Raw genomic sequence first — 22,513 nt, forward strand, 5'->3', positions numbered from 1 at the left:
GCGACTTGCACCGAGACTGAAAACAGATCGAAAAACGAGATTTCAGGAGAAACCAGCGCGCACTGATAACGAACGGAGGCATTTTCTCAGCACTGTTTGCAGGAAAATAGGACAAAGGAGGGGAAGCAGAGCTCCCTGCAGCTCCAGGGGAAGCCGGGTGCGTGGCCTTCAGCTACAGCAGCACCAGACGTGAGCCCTTGGTCACGCTGCCCGATCTCGAGAGCAGAAATAGAGACCAGTGAGCTAGAAAACCAGATAGCAGCGTAAGCCAGGGTGCAGCTCAGCGCTTCCCAGCTGTAGTTAACTAAAGAGCGCTTCAGCTGGGCACCAGCACAGAGGAGGCTCACTCAGCTGCATTGCAACCCGTGCTCCCGTTGCAGCATGCGTCAGCTAATGAATGCATCAGCCACAAAGCAGACGGGCTGCAGTGCACGCTCTGAGCTGTGGGTAACCCTGGGGCACTGCGTGACCTGGCAGCTCCACGTGTCGCAGCGACGTTACGGCGCTGCTGTAGATCTCACTGGAATTCCTGTCTTCTCAGGGATGAGCTGAAGCCATGGAGTCTGCAGAGCAAACAAAACTTTGTGGTCGCAGCCACCAACCTCGGCTCTTTTTCTGTCGAAGCTGCCCCAGCAGCAGCAGGAGAGAACTCTGAGCTCCCAAGCACTTGACTGCCATTGCAGGAGGCTGAAGAGGAACATCCATCACAGCACTGTGCAGCTACCCAGCACACAAACCTGGAGCCGCATCCAGGGACGGACATTCCTGCATGGCTTTGCCCGTGGATTTCTTTTTCTCTGCTTCCTTTCCTCTCTGCTGAAGCCAAGAGGAACCCTTGAGGAGTAACAATGGAGGGGGGAAAAAAAAATAACACAAAAACACATGGAGGGAACTTTTTCATTCTAACATAGAACAAATGCGTTTATTGCACTTTTAGAAAAACTGCATAGTCCTAACAAACAGGCTCCCTCCTCCTCCTCCACTCGGATCATTTGGTTTCAACAACTGCCAGAGCTCAAACACAATCACAGGCTGCCCATGGAAGGAAATCCCAACGGGGCGTATTTTATATTTTACAGAAAGTTAATTAAAAAGGGGCCGATTCCAGGCCTTGCAGCTATCACCACTCATCCAGCACCAAATATCCACCTGAGGGGAGAAGGAAGTTCACTTTCCAGCCCAAGAGGGTGACACAGCCCGGGGGTTTTGCCCTGAACCACTCAGCTAACACCACTGCCCTGGCAAACCTCCCAGCTCCGGCCTGTCTCTTGTCACTGCCATTATTTGATTTTGCCTTTCTCAGAGGAAGAATCCTGCTTCATTTCTTCTGCCAGTTCGAATACAAAAGGAAAACGCTTCTTTAACTGAACGGAAATACGCAGTTGCACGCGTGACTGCACACATCACACAGAGCGGGTGCCACTGTTCCTCTCAGGCTCCTGCTAACAGAAGTCTGGCAAGATCTGAATATGTAATGTCTTGCAGCTAATAATTTAGGAAGATGATAATGTGTCTGATGGATCAATGACAGCGAATAGCTCAGCTCACCAGATCAACCCAACTCTTCCTCTGCTGTTGATGTCATTCCCAGGGATGTGAGCTTGCTGGACAGTGTAGAAAGCTGCCACAACAGAAGAAATGTCCTCATACGGTCCTAGGAGAATAAGGCAGGTGGAATTGCCAGGCACCTGTTGTGCCGTGTTCGTACAGCGGTTCACGTCCTTTGCATTCTCACTTGACATCTTATCTCAAAAGTGCAATATTGCTTTTTATCCACTCCTATTTACACGGAACACAGGTCTCAACACGAAATCACCTCTTCCCTCTCCTGGCGGGAGGATGCTGTGCACGGCTGCTCCACAGTTTGCCACTCCGAGGTGCCAGCTCTGCCACCTACTTCACAGCCACGGTCGAGGCGTCGTGGATGGACTCCATCACGGCTGCAAAGCGGCTGCAGAGGTCGTAGGGGGAGTTGGGCCGGATCTTCGGGGGCTCCTTCAGCACGACCACCTCCGTGGAGCCGTCGAGCAGGCGGGGGAGCAGCTCGCCCAGCCTGACCTGCAGGCTCGCTGCCGGGGGAAGAGGATGATAGATAGAGTCAATGGGACTGAAACAGAAACGTGCTACAATACTGATTTTAAGATCGTAAGGAAGCGTTTTAAGCGGCCCCTTCATTCCTTTCTAGTTAAGGTCTAGACACAGCCCCGACCACCAACAGCACGAGTAAGGTAATGCAGGCGGCTGATCCCTACCGTCCATGTCTTCTCGTCCCAGATAGGAGCACCAGCGGTTTCTCATGACCTCAATGGCATCCATGTCTTCTCTGGAGATGTCAAAGTTGTTAATGAGGTGCATACAGGGGATGATCAGCTCATTCAGGATGCTAATGCCCTCTGCCACACGAGCTTCCTCACAGCTTACAAACAGAGACGAAGCCATCTCATTCAGCTTCTAGGAGAGGAGAGAGAATCAGGGAAAGACCTTTATAAAGCGACCGTGGCCTTCTGATAACCAACGAGCTGTCAGGAAAGGCACACAGCTCAGCTCCTTTCAATGGACAGTTGTGCTGCAGAAGCACAAAGGCTAACAGAACCAGGTGCTGGGTTCTGGAGAAGCAGCAACTGTTAGTCAAAGCAATCATGCTTCAGAAAACATACGGATAAATATATATATATATACACATTTATGTACATATAAACAATTTGTTACATAAACATACGGCACATACGTTGCTTATAATTCTGGTTTTCATATCTGCCTTTACCAAGTCCCCCCGAGAGCCACATCAAACATTTTTCATCAAATTATTCCACATTTCCACGATGTTCCCTGGGCTGCTCTCTCCCCTCCACAGCCCTCCCAAATGACTTGAGAGCTCCTCCTTTACACACCAAGAGACACTTTCTTCTATACAAGGTGATCAGCGATTCATTCACTCCTCTGTTGGCTCCCTTCTCCAGCAGAGCGGTGTTGCTTTGGTAGGCATAGATCAGGTAGGTCAGGGACTCCTTGTACCTAGAAGAGAGACAGCTGTCCAGCTGCAAGGTCTGTCTCTGTCATAAGAACTCCAAAATGTGCTTAAACCCATTGTAATGCCCAGTTCAAGATGGTTTAATTTTAGTACAGGAGTCCAAAGGCCCGAGAAGCGATGGCAATTGTTACAGCTTCACTGGGAGAAAGACGAGGGGATGCTAAGGACAGACACCCAGCTACGATTCAGCACAACCAAGGTTGGCCCCGCATTCAAGAAAGGGCTACCAGTGAGTCAGAAATAAACTACATTGGTCTCCATCACAGGTCTGAAAGAAGTAGTTCTGCCCAAATAGCCTCCACTCCTAGGCTGTAGCTTATCTCATCCAAACTCACCATTAAAATAAACTTACTTTCTGTTCTGGTACAGCTCCAGCCCTGTAAGTAGGTAAACAGACACCTTCCGAAAAAGGCTGTAGTCTTCGTGCCACTTCTGTTGAGGAAGAAAACAGCGTCAGTTTCACCTCCAACACGTTTCACATTGTTCCACCACTCACAAGCCTATCTGATTTTACCCTTTAAAGAGCTTCAAACTCTCCCAGAAGCCACACGTACCACACATTGATTCCATCAACTGCACAGCTATCCCTGGAAGCTCAGCTAATTCCCTTCTGTGCTGGCATGGTCCTGCACCACGGTGCCAGTTTCCCACACGCTGCTTTGGGAAGCGTGAGCTCTGACACTAAAAAGGCTCAAAGGTGGCAGCCCGCTCCCTTACCTTGTACTCCTCCATATCCACCTCATCAGGACCGATTTCTTTCAGTTTATCTCGTGCTACCTTCATTATGCTAATTGACCTGCTCCGTACAAGAAGAGATGAGAAAATGAGAAGGACGGCCTCAGCTGCTCCCAGGTGAGAAGAGCTTCCTCTCGGAACCCACGGCACAAACCTTTCGTCGTAGCTGAGGTTTTTGTCCGCAAACTGCTCGAGGAGGGTCCGTTCCACGATCTGCTGGGGGGCATCGTTTTGCAGGAAGTAAACGAGCACGTGCTGCAGGCGGGCATCGTTCTGAGGGGTTGGGGTCTCTTTGGAAAGGAGATAGAGCCTGGAGTACTCCTCGTGGAATGCCTGTCAGGAAAGCACGCACACTGAAGCGTCCGCTCTTTCACCAGTCTGAATTCTTGCAGCAGTTGATGCAGAGCTTAGAACCGTCCCAATACGATGGGATGCCCACGGGGGATCACTAGCTCTGCTGCTTAGCTATGCTCTCTTGGTGAATAGGAGCCCATAAGCATTGGGAACTATGCATACACCGAGGCAAAAGCACATGCATCAAACATGCGGTTTTCCAGAGCATCAAGGTATCTGAACGGCCTCCAGAGAGAGCAGGATACATTAAACAACAGGTCTGGTAATGCTCTTGCAAGCAAACAGGTTGGCAAAACCAACGGCAATCCTCTTACATCTGTGAGGACATTGTCATTTATATTCCCGTAGATAAATAACACAGGAGATTTCTCCCTGGGCTGTATTTCTAATTAAATCTACCTGCCGGTAAAACCTAACACCACAGCCAATCTTTGGCAGTTGATGTTCTTTCAGATCCCCCTATTCCATGCATTCTTTTCATGAAAACACCTTTTACAAGAGAGCTTATAGTCAGCATGCACATTCCGGACCAGAACAAATTTCACGAGTGCTGATTTCCTGACAATCACACCAAGGACATGCAAGAGATGCTGAAAGACAAGGAAAGCCTCATTTTTAAATCCAGACCAAGAGAATTACCAACACTGGAGGAATAAGCGGTACAAAGAGCAAAAAGCTGTAGTTATTCTGGGAGGAGGGAGTTCTTATAAGCCCCAAGAACTGGTTGGGACACAAGGACGTGGCCTTATGCAAGCACAAACAGAATCGAAGGAGAAAAGCCATTATCTAGAAGAAACACCACCTGGACCTTCCCTTCCACTTGCTTGGCATGTCTTTATACATAGCACAGATCCCTCATTCTGTCCATACAGATTTCCATGCTAGCAGATTTAGCAAACGAGCTGGATACCTTAACGAGCCCTGCTTCAGACCCATCGCGATCAAAGGTCTGGCGGGCTTTTGCAATAGCCAGGATGACACCTTGCATGGCTGGACTCAGCATCACCTACCATGGAAAGCAGGAAAAGAAACACAAGCAAGAACGAGGAAAACAGGGACAGACAGGAAAAGAAGAAAAGCATGGTGAAGAGAGGAAAAAACTTGCACAAGTTAGAGCTCATCAACACAGGTGGAGTAAGCCAGGGCTGCCATTTGCTCAGCCATTACTCCACCTCTCATATACACCCTAGGTGCATTTTTTAAAGCACTCAAATCAAAAGGCTTGTTGCTCCAAGCCTCGAGTTTATCAATTCCACAAGCGAGAACATGAAGAACACTGATCATAACCCCCCTGCATCCCATTCAGTTTTATTAAGCAACACAAAAGAGCAGTGCCTGGGGCAGGTAAATTCACTGTGCTAACTTCACACGGGCATGCATTAAACATACTCAAGTAGCAGCTATCTCAACACCTCTATACATGAACTCCAACTGGGCCACTTCCAGAATGTGAAAACACAACTTCTAGAATGCTGCTGTGTGTGTGTGTGAGGGAGGTGAACCAGGTTCAACAGATCAGGGCTAGGATGCCGTGAGTTACACGACCAGCACTCCATCTCCTTGATACACATGGGACAAAGCTCTGAAGGCAGCAAGGAGGTTTGTAAATACATCCAGGACCAATTCTGATACAGCTGTGCCAGAAAGAAGAGCCACAGGAACACTGAGTGGATCTAACGATTGAATGCTTCTACAGAGCTGCTCCTCGGATGGCGTTTAGGAAAGAAGCTGCTCAACGATTTGGCCTGACCACCTTTATTTCTAAAGGGGGAAAAGTTTACTTTGAAAACAGCACCATTTCCATGCCAGACGAGTGAGGAACGCTTACAGCCAACCGCTACAAAGTTAGAGGTTAGTGACGGACAGCAGCGAGCGCCCGCACCGGGAGCTGTACCTCCTCATTATATCCATCTGCATCAGATCTCACAGGAACCTTCCCCACAGTGGGGATTTCCACCTCCGAGATCTGTGAGCTAGCTGGGGCAGCGGGCTCTGTTTCTTTAGCATCCTGAGGTTGCTCTGCCTGAACTGTAAAGGCAGTTTCTCCCGGTTGGGCCTTCACCGGCTCTACCTCCTTTGGCTGCGGCCGAGAAGAAAAAGACAAAGGATGAGAAAAAAAACAAAAAGCAAAACACAGGAAAGCAGAAAGGGGACCGAGAGAAATGCGGTACAGCTACAGAATCACAGAGAAATCACAAAGCCGAGGTTTGTTGAAGAAGAAGAACACGCAGGCAGCGGCCGGCCGCTCTCCGGGCCGGGCCCTCACCTCGCAGAGCGCTGCCTCCACACCGTTCTTCTTGTAGACGTCGGCTGCATTCGCAATTGCCTGGGCAGTCTGCTCCTTTGCAATCATGGCGTGCTCCGAGGACAGGGAGCGCAGGCTCTGCTCGCCGGCTGCGGCCTGATCTGTCAGGGCAGGGACACGGCGTGAGCCAGCAGAGCTGCGGGGCTCAGTGCACACGCACAGAGTAGAGAGAAGTGCACGAAGGCGAAGCAGCCCTCTTTCGCTTTTCCTAGGCACACACACCAACTTCTTCATCTGCAAACAGCACTCCTAAGGGCATTCACGTTAGAAATGATCGCCCACCTTGTTATCAGCTTGCTTGCGCAGCCCTTAATGAGGTGGAACCGTCTACCAGACGTGCACATTCTTAGGAATTATGGCTCAAGATAAAGCAGTGGCTTCATTAACATCTGAAACTGCTGCACCACCAGACAACGTGATGCAAGGTGCTAATTTAACACCGGACCCGAGTCTGGAGGTGAGCTTGCTGCTCAGTTCCATCAAAATACAATATCACCATGAGCATTTGCTCTGCATCAACATCTTCTTACCCTCTCTTGTTCTAAAATGTTTTGGACCACGTCTGTGTGTGACTGAACAGCTGCTACATCCATCCCACGTGAGCCCGTTCCACCATGAGCTCATGCACACACAGCTCATGAAGCCCTTTCAGAGGCTGTGGCACACACTGCATTGCTAAGTAACGCTTTCCCACTGGGGAGAACAGCATTTAAACGCCTTCCACTCAATATTTCTATTAATAAAAAGTGTCTGGAAGCAAAATGAGATGAGCTCACTACCACGAAATGAATGGAAAACAGCGTTTCTGTTGACAAGCCTGGAAGCACAAACGTGCAAAAGCAGTAGAACTGCTTTTTGTACTGCCAGGACACAGTCCCCACCAGCACCTCTGCTACTTCATCAACAGCTCCTTAGTTACCCAAACATGAAACCAGGCTCCACCACAGCGGAGCCCTTCCAACCATTCATTCCAACACAGCTTGCAAAAATCAGACGCGCCATCACCTAGTCCCGATTCAGGGGAGAGCTCCTGAGATTCAGCAGCAGTTGAAGGGATCTTGCAGGACTGCTCCTCCTCCCACTCCTCTGCCTCCTGCTCGAGCCGCCAGTTGTCCTCCTGGATGTAGCGCCTCAGCTCCGGGGGCAAAGCCTCCACCTCCTTCTGGAACTGCCCGAGCTCCGAGCTCTCACCTTCACCTGGAAGAAGGTCAGAAAGACACCTGTACCCAAGGGTGACCACTGTGCAGAGCACAGCATTCAAGCCGTTACGGTTCAGCTTGAGACATCGTATCTACAGCATCACATAAAAGCAGAGAGCCACGTGGGCTCCAAAGCATGAATTCCATCCATGCTGGCTTCAATTCCATCTACTTCAATACCAAGACCTGAAATAACACAAACCCCACCAAACGTCAGCTTCGGACAAGTCTTAAAATCACGCAAAGCGAAGGACAGCTCCCTCTACCAGATCCATCCTTCTTTGCACGCCCATTGTAAAAGAAAGCATTTTTAAAAACAACAGAAATTGCATTAAATAGAAGAAGTAGTAATTTGTGGGTTCACTCCAGAAACAGACCCGTCACAGGACGGCAAACAAAGAACAGCTTCCAAATTCTCATCAGCAATATTTAGCAGTGAACAGAGTGACAGTCCCCTATTGTCTGCTGCTATTGATTACATCAAAATGAACCACGCATGAAATTATTAGGTTCTCCTACAGCTGTTGGCCATGCATAGTGCCACGTGCACAATAATTCACCCATGTAACTATTTATACTCTGGCACTGCAAATAGGCTTGCAAGGCCAAGCCATGGTCACCAGTAATTCATCTCACGTAACAGAGAAGGCTGTGAAACAAAGACCCCTGTGTGGGTTCAACATGATACCACTGAAAGAATAGGTTAAACAGGTGGCAAAAAGGGAGCCTGAATACACAGTGTTGTATTAGTACAGTTCTATCTTCAGTTTTCCACTTTATCTCTATGAGAGGCTCAGAAAAGAACAGACTAGGGAACAAATTTCTCCATGGACATCTTGGGTGAACTGTTTTCTGAAGCATCTGCTCACTGCCTGGCTAGCTCCTACAATGAGAGGTCTGACATGTGGCAGCAACCAGAGATTACACTGAGCTATCCGCCCAGAACACTCCAGCCAGATGTGAGCAGGACAAGCAGGCTGAGCTCCAGAGATGCTCCATCCTCCTCCTGCTGGTCTCACTACTTCTGCATCTGCAGACAGGGGGTAACGCCATACCACAGAGATGCTGAGGGACTTGGTGATGCAGGCTGGAGGGAACACAATGCACAAGAGTCAAAACAGCTTTAGTTCCTGTACCTGCAACAACGTGGGACACCTTGTTGCTTATGTACATCAGGCAGTAGGCACTGGCATTCTTCAAGCCACCAAATGAATCTCTCTCCAGTTCTTCCCACGATGATTCCGTCACTGAGATGTCATTGTATTTCAGCCAGCTTTTCCGAGGCTGGTCATATATGAAGGCCCAGTAGTGACCAGCATTTGCTTGCCCTTCGTGCACCAAGACAGCATGCAAGTGATAGGGAACCTGCAATTTCACATGGACAGTTTTCAGAATCACTTTTAGTAAAGGAAGTTTTCTGATCTCTATGAAGTTGTGAAATACGTTCACAGCTGTTGCCTTGTTCAAGACTTGATACGTACATTAAATTTACTGCTCTGTAAGAGCTGACTTCTAAGGGAAAAAGCAACATTATTACTTTTTTCTTTTTTAAACAAATGCCTTCTCCTCTTTATCCTAACACTGGGATCTTTTTAAAATACAAGAGTGGGCAACTTGAACTGACAGCTAATGAGACGCAGTATCAGCATCATCAGTCTAATATTTACTGCACGAAGCAGCATTTCCTACCTGCTGGAGGTGAGGGTCACTGTACATTTCGTCAATGGATTGGCTGATTCTGGCAATAGACTCCTTCAGATCTGCCAAGGACACCATGAATTAAAAACACTCCTAGAAATGTCATCGTTTCCAGAAAGTTTGAAGCCAGGCAGCAAATACACTTAACAACAGGGCTGAAACCCACACACCATTATTGGATGGTAAATATAAGCCTGGTGGATATACCATCTACCTCAAGACATACAAAAGAGTCGTTTCCAGGTGAGCAGAAAGACCTGAGGGCACAGCTCAGGATGCGTTCAGCTGAAGGGAGATTCGGGGTGGCAATAAACACAAAAAAATCACAACCAACGTTTAGGGCCGACCTCGCACATCTTGCTCAATCTCATTCCTCCATCGCTGCAGACACGTCGTAACGAGGTTCATCTCCTCCTCGGACACCACGTGAGGAGCAGGGCAGTCCAACCCCTCTGCTGGAGGACCAGCAGGCTGCAGAGGGGCGTTCAGTTGTTGCTGTGGTGAGGAATTTGCTGCTAATACAGCTCCATCTTCAGCCTGACCACCCTTTCCGTCTAGCATGCTGCAAAGCAAAAGCCAAGCGTAAGCCAACCACGCTGAGCAGGCTTGTAATCATCCAACACTGCAGTAACGCAAGAGAAGAATTGGGAAAAGGTGCATAATTCAACTTGGGATCACTGCTCACCCCCAGGAATATGGCAATGCTGTTGAAAAAGGAAAAAAATAAAATGAACCGATCAGAAAAACCAGCAGACCAGCTGCAGTGATAGGGCAGACTACGTGAAGAGCGGCCACTAACTGCTCATAGATCACAAGTACCCACATCAATAGCTGCCTTTTAGAACCCAAACCAGCAGCACTTAGCTGAAAGTTACCATATTCTTTGAAAAAAATGGCTTTTCTTTCCATTTACCAACCTGTCTGGCTGTGAAAGCGCGCCCAGAACGTGCGGCTCGCCCTGGGACTGCCTGTCCATCATCTGAGAGTCCTCAGTAGAAGACATGCACACAGAGGACACAGCTCCAGCAGGCTTGGTACTGATGAATTCCAGCACGTACTGGAGCATGTCAGGCAGTGGGAAGCGTGCTGGGCCAGAGCCGTACTTCATGTACCTGCAGTGACAGAGCAAAACGTTCCATTAACGAAGGAACAGAGCTGTTTGGTTGAACCTGAGACAAACAACAAACAGGCCACTACACATTCAGTTCCGACACTACTTATTTACAGACAGAGCATTTCTCTTTATGCTTGTTTTGAACACAGATATCGTATCTGATAACCCTAGGACGTATTTCCCCATGGAATATTCACACAGCTGCCGATCTGGGATCCCACCATGCACTAGTTACATATTTCTCAGCCATTTCTCTTCATATAATAAAAGCCAGTGCTGCTCCTTTTTCGACAGATAGCCTTGGTACCAAAACATCCCTCCACTTTGTGTGAAGGTGGAATAACACACCACTCACCTAAGGCAAGTCAATCCTCGCACGTACCATTTCTTAAGTGTACAAACGAAAAACCAACAGAAAAAATCCCAATAACACAGTTCCACGACAATAACATATCCAGACTTGGTTTAAAAGACAAAAACCTGGACCCTGCAACCACGTGGTGTCTATGTACACACACTTGTGTCCCACAGGCATCCAGCTCTTCTGCTGCTCCGGAGGCCTCGCAGCGACAGGAGGAGCCCTGTGCTGCAAAAACCTCTTTCCAAGCCCTGTGTTTTCACCAAGAAGAAGCACGCCTTGCACGCCCACTGCTTGCTTCTCGTGGGCAGAGGGAGAGGGAGGAAGCCTTGGTGTCCTGCAGTGGCCAAAACACGGGTGTGCTATCAGCTCCTCGTTGGTCAGAGACCCAAAACACAGCACGGCCAGCTGCTAGGAAGGAAACCAGCTCCATCCCAGCCAGACCAGCACAATGCCACACAGGGACCCAACACTCAACCCTGCTTACAGGTTTCCCAGAGAGGTTGTGGATGCCCCGTACCTGGAGGCATTCAAGGCCAGGCTGGACGTGGCTCTGGGCAGCCTGGTCTAGTGGTTGGCGACCCTGCCCACAGCAGGGGGGGTTGAAACCAGATGATCATTACAGTCCTTCTCAACCCAGGCCATTCTATGATTCCTGCGTTTGCTTTTGTCCCGTTGTTTAAAAGAAACCATTTCCAAACTCCCGCACAACACAAGAGTAAAGCTGTAGCTGACTGCTCACCTTTCCAGTTTCTGTTGCAGAATCAGCATTTTCTCCTTCAATTTCTTCACCTCTTCTCTCTTTGTCTGAATAAGCTCTTTGCTGCAGTAGAGGTACCTAGACAGACAATACAGAGCCTCACCACGGGAAATCTATTTACTTCTCAGATCCGCAATCTCCCATAAATATTTCAGAATCCATCCTTGCTGGCCAGCACGAATATTAAATATTTTCAACTAAAACAAAGCAATAGCTGCACGAGAGAACAACTCACCTGTCCATATAGATAGTCTGAGGGAATTCCAGCTTGGTGTGGATTTTCTCTGGCTGTCCCAGGGACTGGTTGAACTCAAATCGGGAGAGTTCAAAGGTCAGCACCGGGGGGAGCTTGGTGAACCAGCGCTGCAATGGAAGCAGAAACGCCCCCGAGGGGACTTGTTTGAAGATGACTGCTCAGCATCACGTTTTAGACCGACCCTAAACATCTGTCTTTAAGTACTGGATGCACACTGTGTTTATGGAGTGACTAGTCAGAAAACCAAACGAGGTGAGATTGAGTTTTCCGCTTCCACCTTACGTTTTTACCACCCAGCGGCCTCGGAACAGCTTTCAGAAAGTTCAGTTTCACTGCCTGACACATCCAGCCTGACAGCTTGCTAAATGGGCTTTCCAAAATCAGCAGACGCTACCCCAAGGCTGGATGTCAGAGCCTCCAAGAGACAGCTGCTTTCCAACACACATCACATGCAACGATGAGTAACAAGACAGAGGTCCTCAAGCAGCGTCTTATTCCTTATCCCCTCTGATGATGAACTATTCGATTCAGGAGATTCAGACAACAAATCCACTTCCCATACATTTAATAGACCGCTGCCAAGAGCCACACGGAATGAAAAGCTCTCGGTTGCGTTTCTGCTTCCTCTGCCTTTCTGGGCTCTGAGCATTTCAAGCATCCCCAGGTGCCCCCCACCTACCTGGCACGGCACCGTGCACACAGCACTCCCTGCCAGACCCGTGACCATCACACTAAGGTCACTGTGCTTTGCATGGTTCGTGTCACGGCTCCTGCCATCGTGAACCTGCCCCACACCACGGTGCCACTGCACACTTCACATCTAAAATATTTACAGCCCTGGTGATAGGTTTTTTTTTTAATACACTTTTCAAACCATTTAACAGAGGGGTTCCAGGGAAAGCCCCGTCTTCACAACAAGGGAACTTAAAAACAGAGAAGAAAAGCTTTTCACACCTATCACCTAGGGAAAAACGTCAGTTCTAATGAGCCCCACTGATGCTTTGATGCACTCACTCATACGACAAGATGCACCTTATTCTCTATGCCCCCTGTCATGCAGACTTCCCAGGAAGTAACAACACATTTTCCAAATGTTGTCACAGAACAGAAATACTTTGCTCTGTGCCTTCTAAGCCAGACACCTCGGTGCATTTCTCAAACCGAACCTCTCAGCTGCTCTTACTACATCCAGGATGCTGAATGCAATGGCACGTCTTAGCTTTCTACTCTGCTGCATTGACGTAGTTTATGATTGATTTGTGATTCGTGGGTTTAAAGAAGAAATAAAAAGTAAAAAAAAAAATATAAAAAAATTAAATAAATCAGCACAGTCAGAAGAGTGAAAATGAGAAGAAAAACACACACTGTAATAGGGAGAAAGATACAAATTCCAAATGGCATACCATAGAGATAAGCACTGTACTTTTACCCTCCGAAAATAAGGAGGCAGTGGTTCTCCCCCTACTCAGGTACAGGTAGGCTTCAACAGAAAGAGAGAGACTTTATCACACTTGCATCAGAAGCACACGTTCACCTTTTTATTTCAAAACAAACCCCTTGAATTGGTTACACAGGACAACACATCTTTACAGAGAAGCAGACTCGGCACCCCACAGCTGACATAGAGCAACGTGAGATCCCAGGCAGCCAGAAAACGTCGTCGGATTCAATGAGAGACTGTTTGCAATTGCCATTTACAGTTAGCACGCTACACTGAGACACACCTGTGCTACATGTATTGAGTTTTTCTTTAGAAAGCAACCAAAAGCTCAACAACAAAACTTCCAACTAACCTCCTGTACATATTTCACTGACTGAGTTGCTGTCTCCTCATCCATCTCTCCCTCCACCATGGCTCCTTCCAAGCACTCATTCAAGTTTCGATAACCATTTACCTGAAGGGGATACTGACCAAAGGTTTCGATCTTGGAAAAAGTATTGCCTGAATGATGAAAACGATACAAAACCCGTGAACTAACTTCAGCGAACGAAAAACTCTGATTAACACAAGAGTTTGTTGTAAACACCAGGTTAGATGCAGGAAATGGAGTGCTCATAGCTCTCTATGCACATCTCTCAGGGCAAGCCTCCTCCCACACGAGCGCTTTCAAATACATGAGCACTTACGAGCATTAAATGTTTTCAGAAGACATATTGTATAAATGTTAAAGACAATTCTATATAGAAAGAAGGCTACTTGCAGGTTTACTGTAACAGTGAAAATCCAGGCAATTTCGACAAGAATGCGCAACAAAAACATGCATCATCGCTGCCATATATCAAAACTCTCCAAGGAGTTAGAAAGAGGAACTACCAAAACCTTGACTCACCCTCGTGGACACCCTCAGTCAAGAAAGTCCCATAGAAAAGTTGGACCATTGGGTTTTCAGATTTGTCCCCAGGGCTTCTGTTTCAGGGAGAAAAAAAGCACAGAATTCATTTGCACAAAAAAAACAAAGCCCCAACTCATCATCCAACCCTTGGCCTGGGAATCGTCCCACAATCAAGAGCAAAGATTTCTATCAAAGCACAGAACACAGAGAAAGCTTGTCACATGTTTTCATAGTGAAAAGCACATTACAACACTTATCCTGGCAAGGAAGAAAATAGGCAGGCATTGTCCTATGGAAACGCAGCTCCAAAAAGCCACATCTCTTTTAGACACCAGTCTGCAGAGTTCCCCCAGAGGCTGCATGCTCTGCAGGCCACACTAGCCTTGAATACAGTCCTACATTTAGGCAAGAAATGTAGATCTAACGCTCTATAAGCAATACCTCAGGCTGAAGGGGGATTACCATCAGCCAGCAAACAAGACATTTGCTTAAAGCCCTCCTGCTTGCTAAGCAGTGACATCTAAAATCTGCTCCTCCTCAGTGACAGGTCAAGCTCCTGGTATCACCAAAAAACTCACTTGACATTCACAGCAAGCTGGAATGCATCTTCCAGCCAATCCAGCAGTTTGTGCGTGAACTCGCTCACATCTTGCTGCAAGAGAGAACAGCAGTCGAGAGTCAAACGTACAGAGCAGAACGTGGTTTCACAAACCAGCTCCAACTAAACCCAGCTGGCACTACCCAACTGAAAGAAGTGCAGAACCCCAGTTTCACCAGCAATGAGCCCGTGTGCAGATTAGATTAGAGGAGATGAAGCACCCAGCTGGCATGGGGCACGGCAGCACTGTGCTGGCCGGCCAGCGACCAAGCTTGTACCCACACAACCCAGAGAGCTGTCTGCCCGCTGACAGACACACCGAGAGACCTCTGAAAACAGGAGGATGAAAACACACAGGATTTCCCTGTTAGCAAGTGCTGCTTTGAGGAAATCTGAAGGCTCTGTAGCATGGTTTTACCTGCTGCTCCTCCGTTGATTTAAAGGCATCCCTTAAGAGTTCCAGTGCTGCAGAAGGGTCCACAAACTTACGACGTGTTCCCAGCATCAAAGCAAACAGACACTGGAGTTCTTGCATGAATGCAATATTTCTTTTTCCCTGCAATGCAAAAAGGAGAGAAGACAAACCCCTCCTGCAACTCAAGCAGCAGCACTGCTAACCATGTGCTGCAGAATACTACGTGCACGCACCTTAACAGCAGAGCTAGCAAGCAAGGAAAGACATGGCATTAAAAAGGACAAAAGCAGAAAGACGTGCTGCTGCTTAGAAGCAATGTGATCTTCCAATGGTCGCATGGGAGAAAAAAAACAAAAGAAACTTTGAGGTGGCCAAAGTAAGAGCTAAAACATGAGGCAGAAACCCAGTGAACTTACGAGTTTATTCTGTCTGTGCTTTGGGTTTTTTAGTATACTAAGAGCACACAGAAAAGCAAGCACACCAAAGACTCCTCAACAGGGGAACAGAAGGACACAACGAGCAGAAGATAATTCCATGTATCGCTTTTTCCTTCAACTATTTTGGAAGCACCTTCTGCTGACCTTTCTCAGGAGGCACTGGGGCTGGAGGCAGCCTCACACTGACTCAGACACCACTTCTCCTATGATGAATATGAACAAAAGAACAATCTGCAGCGGCCAGAGAAGTTTTATCTGACAGATTTCTCCTGCCCCTCAGTTAGAAGAAAGCTTCATGAGAATCATTTGGTTTGTTGTTTTTTTTTTTCATAGTGGTTCTGCCTTTAAAAAAGCATTTCCCAAACTTGTCTTTAAAGCAGCTAGACGACTTGGACGTCATTAAGGTACGGGCAGAGGTCTCGGGTTGCCTGTTCCCAATGAAATCTGCTCAAAGAACTAACAAAGCAGGACAGCACGAGAGGGAAGCTTCACAGCTTTACGTGATGAAGACTCACAGTGCGGGTACGGCAGCTTTCAAGGACACTTTGTGGGAAGGAGTAGCTGAGCACCAGCCTCCGAAACTGCGGCAACTGGAAGAGAGACTGAAAGGAAAGGAGAGAGAAACACTGATCAGCACCTGCAGGGAGCCGACTCGATGCAGTTTGATGCGCTGCTGTCACTTGTACTCCACAGCTTCTTTCTGTTCACTCCTCATTCTCCAGTGGCCTTGTGCTGCTAAGGAAGCACTGCAGAAGTGAGCAGCCTGAGTGCCAGGGCAGCACATCCCTACCCCCCAGATTCCTTGTGCTCTTCCAAAGAAGAGGATCTCATCCTCCCATTCTCAGGCCATGAAACTGCCTTAGGAAAAAGTATTCTACTCCACACAGGCAAGCTTAGGAAAAGCACACAGGAGCAAGTGACACAGAGAAAGGAGCCCAACTGCAGCCACTTTACCTCCCCTCAAGAATGGGGAGCCACGATGGATCAGCATTTATCTGCTGATGTAAAACGTTTAAAAGAGACAAACATGCTCGGATCCGCTTACTGTTGTTTCTTCTTGTTTAGGTTATCACTGATAACACACACCACCGAGCTGCTTATTACTTCCAGTGTCTGTGCCACTGCGTCCCATTAAGCAGAACCTGATACCCCATGTATTATGGAGCTAATAATCACGTCAGTATAATTACATCATCAGTTCCAGTCAAGTTTCTGCCATTTAGTAAGCACTTGTACATCACTGCACCAAAAAACCCCAAACAATTGCATACATACACACAGATTATTTGCACCCGCATCTTTTGATGCAGTCTTCATATAAATGCTCTTTAGGCACAGGCTCAGAGGAAATCTTAAATATGTAAAATACAAAGAGAAGTGACAGACGCTGTTTCCAGGATGGCAGCAATGACAGAGAATCTCGCCACCAGATTACCTGGATGACAGCACTAAACCAACACGTGTTGCCGATGTTCTTCATTCCAACAGGCCAGTCACCCACTCTTTTCCAGTCACTCTGTTTGGAATTCTCTTCCCAGACTTCGCAGCGTTTCCTTTTGGAGCGATTTTTGTTTTCAGGAGAATGGGGCTCCTGTGGTCTGACACAAGACAGGAACGTCGATGTGAAATACCAGCTCGCAAAGATTCCCCAGGAACTGTACCCCAGCCACGGGCAGGATGCCAGAACAGAGCTAGCAAGCAGCACCTGGCACTACAGACAACAAGCAGGTGTCTCATCCAATCCCTAAAAAGTTTCAGCTCTGAACTGACAGCTCCACTGACCTTTCAGCAGCGTGAGCTTTTGGTGATTCCAGCTGCCTGTAGGCAACAACGGGGTGGACGTCTCCTTTCTTGTTAGGGACGAATGCAGCACCACCTGGAAGCAGCACAGCATTCTGATCAGCCTTCCATCACGAGCAGGTCAACGTTTTCTCTAAAAAGATCTTCTAGAGAACGTTACATTTCACCAATGTGATTTTTAGCACGACAAAAAAAAAGATTTTCTAGCAAAAAAAAAAAGAAATCAAATCCAAATTCTATTAGGTTGGACCACGCTATGAAATCAGAGCTCCCATTGAGTGCACTTGATTAGGATCATGCAGCCACGTAAAGGCCAGATTTCCTTACAGCCCAAATCAGAGCTCGTGGGAACACTTCAAACCTGCTGAAATAAGGAACCAACACCAGCAGCTGCTTCTCTTTGCTATGCCTTGACACCAGTGCTGACAACTGACACTGTTTGGAGAAATAAAGGTTTTCCATTTAAGACAATTTGCACGTTTATACACAATCAGCTTCCTTCAGCTGTATCAGGATGAAATGACTCAGCTAACTGAGTCATTTCATTTACTGGCTACAGAGGAAAGGAGAAAGGAAAATAGGCAGGTCTGGGCCAGGCAGAGCCTTGGACAGTGGAAAAAAGTGCAGCTGCACTGTTCTAGGTGTTGCTTGCAGAGACTTTTGGCATCACCAATCTGTCCACAGGCAAATTTGCTAGGGAAAACTTCCATTAGTAGAAATGTACCAAACTCACAGCCTAGTTTTGCCAGTATCTGTAATAATTACAGAAACAATTTTTGCATAATCTAGCTGCTACTTCAAGTAACATTTCCTTCTACGTGAAAATACAGCAAACTCAATCAACGCTCTCTGCCAGCAGATGCCACAGGAAGAAAAGTAAGCCTTGACAGAGGTTTGGTTCTTTATCCTGCTCTCTCTGCTTTAGGAGCTTTCTGGGTTTTCTCTGTTAGCCAACTGATTGCTTAAAACAAATACAGCTCTGCAGCATGATCTGTTACATACAAACAGCACCACAATGCTGCTAAGTGCCTTTCCTTTCTGATTCAGCTCTCCTTCATCAAGAAATACTAAGCACAGTCAGGATAAACCCTTCAAGCATGAAGCCTCCTGTGAAGAGGGGTTCCACCCGGTGCATGTGTTTGACAGAGGCTGCTGACGTGCATTCTCACTGTCCTTCCTTAAACTGGCACTTGGCTGACCCAAAGGTGAGCTGGTTCTAGGAAAGCCCTACCAATACCAAAGTGCCTTCAGTTTGGCTCCCCGTGGCAAACGACCAGTACTAGCAAAACCAGTGCCAGGACAGGAACGGGAGGGATTCCCAGCAGAAGGACCAACACATCTCCTTGCAGCTCAGAGGACACATGGGGCCTTCAGGAGACCCAGTGTGAGCAGAGATGGACCACGTACCTTGTGGGGGCTCTTTGCCCACTGCACTGCCCTCCCAAGAGGACGGCTCTGCAGCAGCTGTGTTCTGAACAGGCTCCTGGTCACGCTCCTCTGTGAGGACGATGAGTGCTTCCATCAGGTTTCCCTTAGCAGCCTAGCAGAAAGACAAGGAAAAAATCCATAGTTCCAGGGTTACTTCACCTGCATTTGTATGAAATTTAATGCATCTGTGGCAATGACAGGCACACTGGCTCCGACTCGGCTTTCTCTGGCCACAAGAGAAAGCTATCTGTCTATTGGTGACAAGTAGCAGTAAAAACGAAAACAATAAAGGCTAAAATTTATCTGATGGAAAGCACTTTGCCTTAATTACGAGGACAATATAGACTCCATTATCTCATTTCATTTCCCTCGCTAGAGATTCAAGCAGCTGTTGGTCTGCAGCGCACCAAGGTACTTGGCCACAGGGGGACTCCCAGGAACTGAACCCTACATGGAGGGCAAGACACGTGGGTATGGTGACAACGCAGCACACGGCGTCTGAAGGGCAGCCAGAATGCTGACCGTGGCTCATTCAAGAGAAGAGCTCAACTATGTTCATTTTCTGTTTCATTTTATACCACGAAGTTAAGTGTTAAACTCCTTTAAGCTTATGCTTAACGTTCTGGGGACATTACTTCCCAATGAAATACGGGAGTTTCCATAAACAACTCTCTATGTACATGAACAACGCAACTCCTCTCTTGCCCATACATCCCAGGGCAACGGTGTCCGATGATTCCAGACTGATGTCATTGCAATCCATTTAATATTAACAATTTCCAGCATCAAAACACGCTGTATCACCATCACAGGCCACACACTGGCTTTTCTGCCTTCTTATCAGCACACACCAACCCTGAGTTATGCTTTGAGGGAACCCAAACTCGCCTGGTTTTGGGGACAACGTCAGAAGCCCTCTTTCACAAGGGCACTGGCAGCACATACAAACCTTCAGAGCCGCGTGAAGGAAATCTGCGTCCTGGATTCCTGTGATCTCCTTCATCTTGTTCAAAACCTGGTAATCCTGCAGCCAAGAAACAAAGAAAGCTCCTGTTACAAGGTGCCCAAGACGACACCAACCCATCCCTGCCATGTTCGCCAACCTCTCAAGGGAGCATTTGTTCTTTCTTTCCTTTTCACTGCCAGGTGGACACAAAAACTCACTCACGCGTGCCAGACAGTGCAACCAGCGTCAGTTTGAACGCCATACTTAGTTTCTGCTATTTCCAGACTAATGTTCAACCTGTTGCATGCTCAGGAGCGTGCTGGCAGGCCCTGGCAGCCCTCTCCCCAAGCCCAGCACGCGCAGCAGCGGGACATATAAGGCACCCTGTGGCTGCTGGGGGCTATTTTAAGCCTGGTTGCACATGCCACTCGTGCACGTCACCTCTCACTCACAATGAGGTGACAGAAGAGGGGCCCAAGAGGCTTCCACTGCTCTTCTTCCCCATCTCACGGGAGCTCCAGGCTTGGCCAAGTCCTTGCATGGCAAGCAAGGCGTTCTTACCTGAGAAGAACTCCAGTTGTTTTAACAGATTTCTCAAAGCTTTGTAGGCTTGAGGGGGCTGTCGAGTAAAAAGCAGCCTTGGTTTGGCCACACAAAGTGCCTGGGGAAGGACACAAAGCAGCAGTAGCCTCAACTACAGAGCAGTGAAAGATATTTTGCTACAGGCGTTCGTTGCCCAGAAGGTAACGAAGCTGAGGAATGCACTCAAGGTCACCGGAATCAGATCAGTATCCATGCTACAGAAGTCAATTTCCCAATAAACCCACACGTTGGAAGAGCCCCCGTGTCTGCACGCGTGGTGCTTGCTGGACAGGTTTGCAACGACAGCAGGAGCTGCTCTCTGTGCACAGCACACACACGCGTGTGCACACTCCCCCAGCTTGGGGTGCTCCCGCTCAGCACGATGAGAACTGCACAAGCAGGAGCCTCAGGACAGGAATACTCACAGCACACCAATTACATCACGCTGCTAATTTTGCTACCTCCGCGCTGCGCTCTTGTTGCCCAACCCCACCCCACGCTGCAGGGCACATCTTCCCGCTGGAGGAAAAACCCACGCTGCAAAACCACATCACAACAGCGCGATCCAGGGGAGGATGGGGCGTGATTTTGGGGGGGGGCTTTTCTTCTTCACCGAAAGAAGAACTCACAAAGGCAGCAGTAAACAGAAGAACTAATTACCAGCCCACAGCTCCACGTCGCCACTTAATATTCTAATGATTTCCAGGGCAGCTTCATTCATAAGAAACACGTGCATCAACAGCAGAAAGCTGAACTGTGCAGCACTTTGTGGCTGGGAACTGTGCTCTGTGCCTCTGGTTTGTGATGTTTTGGGGGGAGCAGTTTTGGTTTTGCTCTGCCTGATTGCTTTTTGGGGTTACGCTCTGCGGTCCTTTAACACAAACCAGCCCTTAGGACTCAGAACAACAGGGGTAGCTTAACGCCAAATGCACGTCCAAGAGAAAAAAAAGCAAAGCAAAGAATAAAGGTGAGCTGCCAGAAAAACAGGAGGCACAACAACAGTGCTATTGGTGTTAGATCCTGGCACCAAGAGACAAGCCCGAAAAGTGGCTGGGAGGGAGGGAGGTAATGCAGATAATAATTACACGGGCAGCTAACGAGCGAGAGCAGCGGCAGCTTTGCTGCTTCCCTCAGCATCCTACGAATCACAGCACGCAGCAGCGGTTTGTCTGGGGGAGAAACTGAGAGCAGGGATGGGTGCAAACATGGAGCCTGAGTTCAAGGGGGACCAGGACCAGCAGCGTGCGGAGCAGATGGGAGCCCATGACCTTTGGCCACAGCAGCTCAGCGGTGCTTTGCACCCAAGTGGGAAAATGGATGTGAAGAGGCCTCCGACCCCGCAGCAACAGCAGCGCCCGCACTCCTGAAACAGAACCTCTTACAGACCCACACCTTCCTGCTGCCACACCAATGCCTCTGCAGAATGCACAACGATCCATGCCTCCTGCCCGCTGCACCTGAGAAAAGCTCCTGAAGGGCTCGAATGTGCCCACGTCCCTGTGCACGCTGTGTGTGCGCTGTAGCCCTGTGCATGCCACGTCCCTGCACGTCCTATGGCCCCGTGCACACTGTGTACCCGTGCATGCAGCAGCCCCGTGCAGGCCGTGTCCCTGTGCATGCTGTGAGTATGGTGTGGCCCTGTGCACGCTGTGCCCCTGTGCACACTGTGCTCCCGCGTGCACTGCATCCCTGTGCACAGTGCGTATACTGTGTCCTTGCTGTGCCCCTGTGCACGCCGTGCTCCGGCGTGTGCTGCAGGCCTGTGCATGCTATATGTATGCTGCGTCTCAGTGCATGCTACGTCCCTGTGCATGCTGTGTGTATAGCGTGTCCCTGTGCACGCTGTGCTCCTGTGTGCGCTGCGTCCCTGTGCACGCTGTGCCTATGCTGCGCTCCCATGAGCGCTGTGTCCCTGCACATGCTGTGCTCCTGTGTGCACTGCGTCCTTGTGCACGCTGTGCCTATGCTGGGAGTGCTGTGTCCTGGTGCACGCCGTATCCCTGCGCACACTGTGCGAGCTGTGATGCATCTTGCATCCCTGTGCATGCTGTACACGTGCTGCATCCCTGTCCCCATGCATACTGCGCGTGTGTCGTGTCCCGGTGCACGCTGCGTGTGCAATGTCCTCGCGCACGCCCGCGCACAGCCGCGCGCACGCAGCGGC

General features: G+C 48.7%; 1 protein-coding gene across 1 annotated transcript; it reads right to left on the minus strand.

Moving 5' to 3' along the window:
* Nucleotides 890-19,845, minus strand: USP28 (ubiquitin specific peptidase 28; the record flags this gene model as incomplete). The annotated part of the gene is given in 23 exon segments (XM_021376050.1): nt 890-2,069; nt 2,253-2,451; nt 2,892-3,015; nt 3,384-3,463; nt 3,749-3,827; nt 3,921-4,099; nt 6,387-6,526; nt 7,431-7,622; nt 8,761-8,989; nt 9,314-9,384; nt 9,670-9,884; nt 10,240-10,434; nt 11,537-11,632; nt 11,790-11,917; nt 13,604-13,752; nt 14,141-14,217; nt 14,722-14,795; nt 15,160-15,297; nt 16,109-16,195; nt 17,029-17,191; nt 17,376-17,469; nt 18,801-18,933; nt 19,771-19,845. Coding segments are annotated over 23 exon segments (3,093 nt in total), but the record flags the coding sequence as incomplete, so codon positions are not given.

Source organism: Numida meleagris, chromosome 23, assembly GCF_002078875.1.
Source record: "Numida meleagris isolate 19003 breed g44 Domestic line chromosome 23, NumMel1.0, whole genome shotgun sequence".
NCBI classification, from domain to species: Eukaryota; Metazoa; Chordata; class Aves; order Galliformes; family Numididae; genus Numida; species Numida meleagris.